This window comes from Lontra canadensis, unplaced genomic scaffold, assembly GCF_010015895.1.
Source record: "Lontra canadensis isolate GAN:19392208 unplaced genomic scaffold, GSC_riverotter_1.0 scaffold35, whole genome shotgun sequence".
NCBI lineage: Eukaryota > Metazoa > Chordata > Mammalia > Carnivora > Mustelidae > Lontra > Lontra canadensis.
Window position 1 is genome coordinate 380746 of NW_022631029.1, and position 9157 is coordinate 389902.

At 38.4% G+C, this 9157-nt stretch overlaps 1 protein-coding gene across 1 annotated transcript; it reads right to left on the bottom strand.

Moving 5' to 3' along the window:
- Positions 1 to 341: 341 nt before the first annotated feature.
- LOC116874040 (olfactory receptor-like protein OLF4) lies at positions 342 to 1310 on the bottom strand. Its single transcript, XM_032868469.1, has one exon. The coding sequence runs from the start codon at positions 1308 to 1310 to the stop codon at positions 342 to 344; it is 969 nt and encodes a 322-aa protein (XP_032724360.1).
- Positions 1311 to 9157: the final 7847 nt, after the last annotated feature.

A 9157-nucleotide genomic window follows, 5' to 3' on the forward strand; every position in this document is an offset into this window, starting at 1 on the left:
TTTTTTCAGTGTTCCAAAATTCATTGGTTATGCACCACACCCAGTGCTACATGCAAAAGAAATTATTCTTAACATATATATGCAATCCCTTGAATAAGACAGAATGTGCAAATATTTCATATCCAAGGTTAGGAATGACATTGAGAAAGTAGGAAAATGACAAAGGGAAAATCTCTTGGATATCAGAATTATCACAGATCTTAATAGAATGAGTTACATAAATTATGCAGAGATGTAAAAAAAAGTAGATATTACAGGAAAAAAATATAGAAGATATATGTTCCACTTTCACAATCTGATTAAGGGATCTCAACATTTGGCTCAGGCTTTGGGCCCTGCAATCATGGGTGCTTCTTCAGCTCCAGGAAAGTTGTCCATTTTAGGGCCACCATCCCGTAGAATCTCACCAGAGAGCACTTTATGTCTTTGTTCCTCAGGCTGTAGATGAAGGGGTTCAGCATGGGTGTGAACACAGTGTACATCACTGAGGCTACTGCACTAGAATGGGAGTTCTGGGTAGCTACAGAAGTAAAGTACACTCCTAAGCACGTAAAATAAAATAAGGAGACAACTGAGAGGTGAGATGCACAGGTGGAAAATGCTTTATACTTGCTCTGAGCTGTTGATATTTCAGATATAGAGGAAACTATCTTAGAGTAAGAGTAAAGGATCCCAATGAAGGAACCAACAGCCAACAACAAAGCTGCAAAGTATATCACCATGTTATTGAGAAATGTGTCAGAACATGCAAGTTGGATCATCTGATTGAGTTCACAGAAAAAGTGGGGGATTTCCACCTCTGTGCAGAAGGACAGCCGCAACACCATGGAAGTGTGTAGTAAGGAATGAAAGACACTCAGGATCCAGCATACCAGAACCAGAAGTCCACAAAGGCAGGGGCTCATGATGACTGTGTAGCGCAGTGGGTGACAGATGGCCACAAAGCGGTCATAAGCCATCACAGTCAGGAGAAAGATATCTAATCCTGTAAAGAGCATGAAAAAATACATCTGTGTGATGCATCCTGCATAGGTAATGACTTTGCTCTGAGTCTGGATGTTCCACAGCATCTTTGGGATTGTGGTAGTGGTAAAGCAGATGTCTGCAAAGGACAGGTTGGCAAGGAAGAAGTACATAGGGGTGTGGAGGTGGGAGTCAGAGCTGACAGCCAGGATGAGGAGCATTTTTCCCACCACAGTGATCAGGTACATGGAGAGGAAAAGCCCGAATATGAGGGGCTGCAGTTCTGGTTTCTCTGAAAATCCCAGAAGCTGGAACTCTGAAATTCCTGTATTGTTTCCTGGGTCCATGTGTTGCAGTTGATTACCAGCACAGGGGAAAATAACAGAACTAATTTTCACACAAATAGTCCTTCCTCACATTGTGGAAATGAAACAATTTATACTTCCAGTGAAGAAACTAATTGCAATAATTTTTTTAATTTTTTTAAGACTTTATCTATTCGCTTGACAGATAGAGATCACAGTAGGCAGAGAGGCAGGCAGAGAGAGAGAGAGGAGGAAGCAGGCTCCCCGTGGAGCAGAGAGCCCGATGAGGGGCTAGATCCCAGAACCCTGAGATCATGACCTAGAGCCGAAGGCAGAGGCCCAACCCACTGAGCCACCCAGGTGCCCCACTAATTGCAATATTTTGTGAATGGATTTGAGCCCCTTAAGAGCATCCCTAGTTCTCTCTGATTAGTAATTTTCTTCATAACATCAGATGTTTCCCCCAAAAGTCAGGTATTTTACCATTTTAGGAAGAAAATATTTCATGCATTGGGGGACTATATAGCGCATTGATCATGTTTTGGAAACTCTAGTAATAAAGCAGGGTGTTGAAAAGAAAATGTCCCTACAATTCAATTATGGTAATAGGTTAGTTGCATATATAAGGATTAAATAATCATGAGGTGGGAGAGATGATATGAACAGAACAGAAGCTGATTAAGGGAGAGAATGTGTTAGGTGTTATATTGAGTATTCAGTCAAGGTTAGCTAAGAAGGTGACCTTTGAACAAAGACCTATGGAAGAGAGGGTGGAAGAAGGGAGGTCTTCCTCGTAGAGGGGAAAGCTGGGGAAAAGGTCTTGAGGCAATGCTTCCATCAGAAAATCAAAGTTCAGAAAGAAGCCAGTGTGCTAAGGGAAATGGACAAGAAGAGAGTGATGAGAGGTAGTGGCAGTGAATTTCACAGAATCATGTGGCCTCACAGTTGCTTGAAGTTCAAGACACAGAGAATTCCTTGTCCCCACTATGTACCTCTTGCACTTTATAATGGTTGCAATAGGGTTCTGTCAGTTGACTATCCTTCCTTAGTATCACATGGTGATTGAGTTTGGCCTGTGTATTATAAAGTTCACATTGAAATAGAGGACCCTGTGTATCACTTCTCTGAGGACTCCTCTCACTCATTAAGATGCCCACATGCACGTGCACACACATACACAGACACACACACAGTGTCACAAACATGCAACACAGCACACCATGTCCTATTGGTGTGTATTACTTCTACGTCTTTCTCACCTCTTCCCCACCCACTCTAACACACTGTTTAGGAATATCATATTACCTTTCCCATAAAGAATGTAAAACTAGCACCCAGAAATTCCTATTTGTAGCTTCACAGGGACAAATCATCTTGGGGTTCCATTTTGTAATGGCCACTTTCTGACCTGTGTATAAAGAAACATAAAAAAAAAGTGTTCAACATTTAGGGCCTTTTCTGGTTCCATACACATTTTAGATTATTTGTTCCAGCTCTGTGAAAAATGCTGGTGGTATTTTGATAAGGATTGCTTTGAATGTGTAGATTGCTTTGGGTAGCATAGACATTATAATAATATTTGTTCTTCCAATCCATGAGCATGGAATGTTTTCCATTTCTTTGTGCCTTCCTTAATTTCTTTCAAAAGTATTCTACAATTTTCAAACTAAGATATTTTACCTCTTTGGTTAGGTTTCTTCCTCGATATCTTATGGTTTTTTGATACAATTGTAAACAGCTAAGAGACACATGAAAAATGTGTGGTTACATCACTCATCATCAGGCAAATACAAATCAAAATCACAATGAGATACCACCTCACACCAGTCAGAATGGCTTAAATTAACAATTGGGGAAACAGTTGCTGGCAAAGATGTGGAGAAAGGGGAACCCTCATACGCTGTTGGTGGGAATGCAAACTGGTGCAGCCACTCTGGAAAACAGTATGGATGAAGGTTCTTCAAAAAGTTCAAAAAAGAGCGACCTTACCATGCTACAATTGCACTGCTTGGCATTTATCCAACAGGTACAAACATAGTGATTTAATGGGGCACATGCACCTCAGTGTTTATAGCAGCAATGTCCACAATAGACAAAAAATGGAAAGAGAATGACCATCCACAGATGAGTGGATAAAGAAGATGTGGTATATATACACAATGTAGTATTACTCAGCTGTTAAGGATCAAATCTTGCCATTTGCAAAGATGTGGATGGAGCTAGCATTTATTATGCTAAGCAAAATAAATCAGAGAAAGACAAATACCATACGATTTCATTTATATGTAAGAACTTAAGAAATAAAATGGATGAACATAGGGGAAAGGAATGAAAAATAAGAGAAGGTAAAAACAAAGAAGGAGGGAAACCATAAGAGACTTGATTATAGGACAGAAACTGAGGGTTGCAGGAAGGGAGTAGGTAAGGGGATGAGGTGACTGGGAGATGGTCGTTAAGGAGGGTACTTGATGGAATGAGCCCTGGGTGTTATACGCAACTGCTGAATCACTAAATTCTAACTCTGACACTAATAATACACAATATGTTCATTAAATTAAGTTGAATCTAAATTAGAAATTACAAAAATAACATTAGAAAAAAAAAATTCTGTTCAATAGACAGAGAGATAGAGACCAATAGACAGAGGGAGGGAGAAATTAGATGGACATAAAGAATTAAATGATCTAATAAGCTCAGTTGTCCTGAGAGACTGCAAGGAAGGAAAGCTTCTTTGGTGCTCATGTCATCCCCGTCTGGTTACAACCCATTTATACCCAGCAAAAATAATGAGAGCTAAATTTAATTTGTCCACAACACAAAGTAGTGACTTCTTTATGGTGTGAAACACCTTACAGAGTGACTGTCACAAGAGAAAAATGAGTAAAAAGAATAAAACAAAATTTCACAAAATTTGGGCATTTTTATTATCAGATAGCAGACAGCAAAAGACTTGTTTTCCTGTGCCTATTCAAATATAAGTTAGATTGCCAAGGACTTAGGACAGAATTTGAAAAGTCTTTTAACATGGAGAGAAGCAGTATCTAAAATTTTAGTTTCATCTCCCAGAAACAGATGAAAGAATGCTTATGGAAGGTAAAGGTGATTCATGGTCAAATTTAATAAGAATAATTCCTTTCAAATGATGGCATTTCTATTTCAGAAATAGAGCCAATAATAAAAGGAAAAAGGAACAATAAGGTATATGGAGATGTGAACACAAGTTGGATAAAGAGGGCAATTTGTGAACAATAAATATGCAGAAGGACATTCATTTTTAGTCTTTGGAAAAAAAGTATGAACAAGTGAAGAATATTATGGTAATATCAATGGTTCCAGCAAAACAAACAAACAAAAAGTAGAAAATCAGTATAGGGAATATATTATGACTAACTCAGAGACTTAAAACTCAAAATTTAAACACTCACACATTCTGCACAAATACATCTACACATACTTAAAAAAGAAAAAATGGCAAGTAGTCGAATTGGTGAAATAAATAGCAATACTTTGCTTGAAAGAATGCAGTAAAAAAAAATAAAAGAATGCAATTTAAAAAAAAAAACAGAAAAAACAAAACCTCCCACAGACAATTTTTAACAGAGAAAGTGTGTGACTAGCTAACCCAGCACATACTGTGGCTCACAGGTAATGAGGTAATTGTAAAGGAAGCTCATTAGCATACACTTTTTCACATAATCCTTGTAAAAAATTTCATTTGAATACTCAAGAAAGGAGGTCTGTGATACGTATGTTTTATGGGTGGCTCTTGCATAGACATATCTGTGAGAATTCTTTCATCTGGACTTTTCTTCTCAATATAGAAATGTAGTCTAATATGTCCCATCTTAAACATGAAAAAACGTATCCTCACTTCACTGTATACTCACTTCACTGTATATCCTTCCACATCTAATACTTGACTTTTCTACTCTGGTTAATTGCAAAGATCCTTGGTATCATGTTTTACTTTTATGCTTCCTATCCCTCACAGAATTGGGTTTCCCTTATTATTATTATCTGCAAACCTTAAACCTTGCATTTTGGAGTTCCATGTTCACTTCTATTTTTAACATCATAAGTATATACATGAATCAACCAGTAAATTTCTTAATCAATCCAGCAAATAACCACAGCAAACTCTCAGATCTGGGTTGGGCTTGACTGGCCTTCAGATGACCTCAGGTAAATGCCCTTGACTCACTTTCTTATCTTCTCCTGCCCTGTTGCTAATAGGCAGTAAAACTCATCTTGATAGGGTTTCAGAGAAGAAGGTCTCTACATGAAAATCAATAATACCTGTCTGGTTGATAGATGATGGAGGATGAAGCTCTGTCCCCAGACAAGAAAGCAGGAATGAATCAGTCTTCAGTGCCCCACCCACACTTAGGACTGCACAAGAAAAGACCAGGTCTTGTCCTTTACAAAGTTGCCCATGCTGAGAGACTGCAGCAGAGCACATATTTACAGTTACTTTGGTCTGCTCATAAGGCACATTTCCCTCTGGTTCCTCCTACCTGTAGGCACATGATTTCCCTGCAGGACACTAGTGTGGACAGAAAGGAAAGTTTTCCTCTTGGGATTTCTGTTCATGGGAGACCAGATGTTAAGCCAGGTAGTCAGTTTTTCTTACTCTTTTTCTATGACTTCTTCTGCTTTTCAGAGATCTAAACTCCCAGTGCCTTATCCCACCCCTGAGTGAACATTTTCTCCTGTTTAAGACTGATAAATTGATCCTGACTAGATCCCTTTTGTCCTTCAAAGCATTGACTTGGGGTGGATGATATCCCTGACATCTCTAGCAAGTTACTTTTCCCTTTTTATTTGTTTTTTTTTAATTTAACTTAATTTTTCCAGTGTTCCAAGATTCATCATTTATGCACCCACCCACTGCTCCATGCAATATGTGCCCTCCTTAATACCTACCACCAGGCTCACATAACCCCCCATGCCTCTCCCCTCCAAAACCTTCAGTTTGTTTCTCAGAGTCCACAGTCTCTCATGGTTCATCTCTCCCTCCAATTTCCCCCAAACCCCTTCTCCTCTCCTTCTCTCAATGTCCTCTGTGTTATTCCTTATGCTCTACAAGTAAGTGAAATCATATAATAATTGACTCTCTCTGCTTGACTTATTTCACTCAGCATAATCTCCTCCAGTCACATATCTTCTTTATCCATTAGTCTGTTGAAGTGCATCTTGGTTCTTTCCACAGTTTTGGTGATTGTGGACATTGCTTCTATGGGGCTACCCTGTGACCCTATAATTGCACTACTGGGTATTTACCCCAAAGATATAGATATAGTGAAAAGAAGAGCCCTATGTACCCCAGTGTTCATACTTTCTGCTTTTTAAACAAACATGAAAAAGTTGTTCCTTTAATATGAAACCCTGGGCACTACACTCCTTGGCTTCATAACAGTTTAGCCAAAACAATTATGAATTTCACAATTCTATCACAAGTTTAGACTATGAAAATGTAATTATAAAATGTTTGTTAATTGTAAGATACATGGTGAGATATTTTATGCATTACAACCTGAATTTAGCACCTTATAGGAGTTTCTGGATTTAATTTTTATACAAGTCCATTCTGTGGGGAAACACAGTATAAATTTTTTCCCCATGGAGAAATGATGCTTGAAGAATTTAGTGATCTTCTCAAAATTATCATTGCAGAAAGGGGTGGGTGTTAACTTCATTCTGTCAGGATGTCCCAGTTCTCAAACTCTGTGCCAGTGCTTAGAACCAGAAGTGGTTCTTGTCCCATGGGCATAGCTGCCAATGTCTGAGGGAGGATGCTAAACATTTCCAATGAGCAGGACAGATCCCAGAACAAGTAATGACTTTGCCTCATATGTCAAATTGAAAATGTGAGGAAATGTACTCTAGACTAGCACTTCTTCAACTTCAAAGTGCATAGGAATCACCTAGGATTCTAGCTTAAATACAGATTCTGCTTAGCAGGTACAGGTGGATCCAGGAATTTGGCATTTCTTTTTTTTTAAGATTTTATTTATTTATTTGACAGACAGAAATCACAAGCAGACAGAGAGGCAGGCAGAGAGAGAGGAGAAAGCAGGCTCCCCTTGGAACAGAGAGCCCGATGCAGGGCTTGATCCCAGGACACTGAGACCATGACCAAAGCCGAAGACAGAGGCTTAACCCACTGAGCCACCCAGGTGCCCCAGTTCGGCATTTCTAAGAAGCGCCCAAGTGTTGTTGATGCTGCAGGTCATGGTCTGTGGACCACTCTTTGAGTAGCAAGACTGTGGCCCTGTGACTAAGTAAGGTGAAGGTGTTGTAGGTCTTTTTCACACACACACACACACGCACACACACACACACACACACCACGTTTGCATAAAATTTTGAATGATTAGTGTATACAGTCATTCTAGGGACTGTTACAAATTCTGTATTTGTTTCTTTTATAGAAGGACCCTTGAGTGGCACCAAATAAAATACTTTTGAAAAAGGCTTTCTAATAGGGGGAATAAGAACCTCCTGAATTCAACCACATGCTGATCCATGGAAACTTTGAATATGTTATTCTTTAAAGGAAGAGGGAGATTAAGGTAGTAAATGAAATAAGGCTGCTAAGGCTTGTACTTAAACTTAGATTGGCTAAGATTATGCAGGTGGAGCTACTGAAATCATCATGGTCCTCTGAATATGGGAGAGACAGACAGAATAGCTGAATGAGAGAGAGATGTGAAGATGCTACATTGTTGGTTTTGGAGATGGGGAAAGGGCAATGAGCCAAAGACTGCTTGCTGTTGCTAGAAACTGCAATTAAGGGGGAAAAGGAGTCTCTCCTATAACATTCAACAGAAAGCAGGCACTGCAGACTTCTTGATTTTAGCCCACTGAGGCTTATTTCAGGCATCTGACCTTCAAAACAGTAAAATCCTAAATTAGTTTCTTTGAAGCCTCTAGTGTGATAATTTCTTAAAGCAGAAATAGGAATGTAATATATACATTTATCCAATAAAATTGTTTTGGAGTAAGTAAAGTAAGTTATGTTCTCTCAATTAATTCATTTTTCTACTCTTGGGTGGAGGTATTTTGCATTGAAATCCAACATTACTTGGAAGTAAAAAATTATAATAAAATCATTATGAAGTTTCTGCTCCATTGCTGAAATGGAATGGATAAAGTGAATTCAGCATTGCTAAAATATAAATGTGACTTGCTTACTTTATGTGTTTGTTTATTAAAGATTTATTTATTTATTTATTTTGGAAAGAGAAAGTGTATACATGCACCAGTCTGGGGAAGGGCAGAGACAGAGGGAGATAATCCTTAAACAGACTCCCCACTGAGCATGGAGCCTGACATGGCAGTTGAATCCATGCCCTAAGATCATACCTTGAGCAAAATCAAGAGTTGGATCCTTAACTGACTGAGCCATTGAAGTGCCCTTTTTATTTATTTTTAAAGTAATCTTTATGCCCAATGTAGTGCTTGAACTCACAACATTAAGATCAAGCATTGCATGTTCTGGTTGCCTGGCTTGCTCAGTTGGTGGAGCAGGTGACTCTTAAACTCAGATTTGTGGGTTTGAGCCCCATGTTGTTGGTAGAGATCACTTAAAAATAAAAAAAACTTTAAAGAAAAAAAATAAAGGAGTTGCCTGCTCCAATGCCTGAGACAGCCAGGTGCTCTGTGCCCTTACATTTAAATATGAATTATTTTATTATTTTTTTTAAATGTGAATTCTTTATTATTTATTTATTTATTTATTTATTTATTTATTGTGTATTTATTTTATTTAAATTTAATTTGCCAAGATATATCACACCACTAGTTTTTGATGCAGTGCTCAATGATTCATCATTATGAATACCAGTGATCATGGCATCTCATGCTATACTTAATACCCATCACCCAAT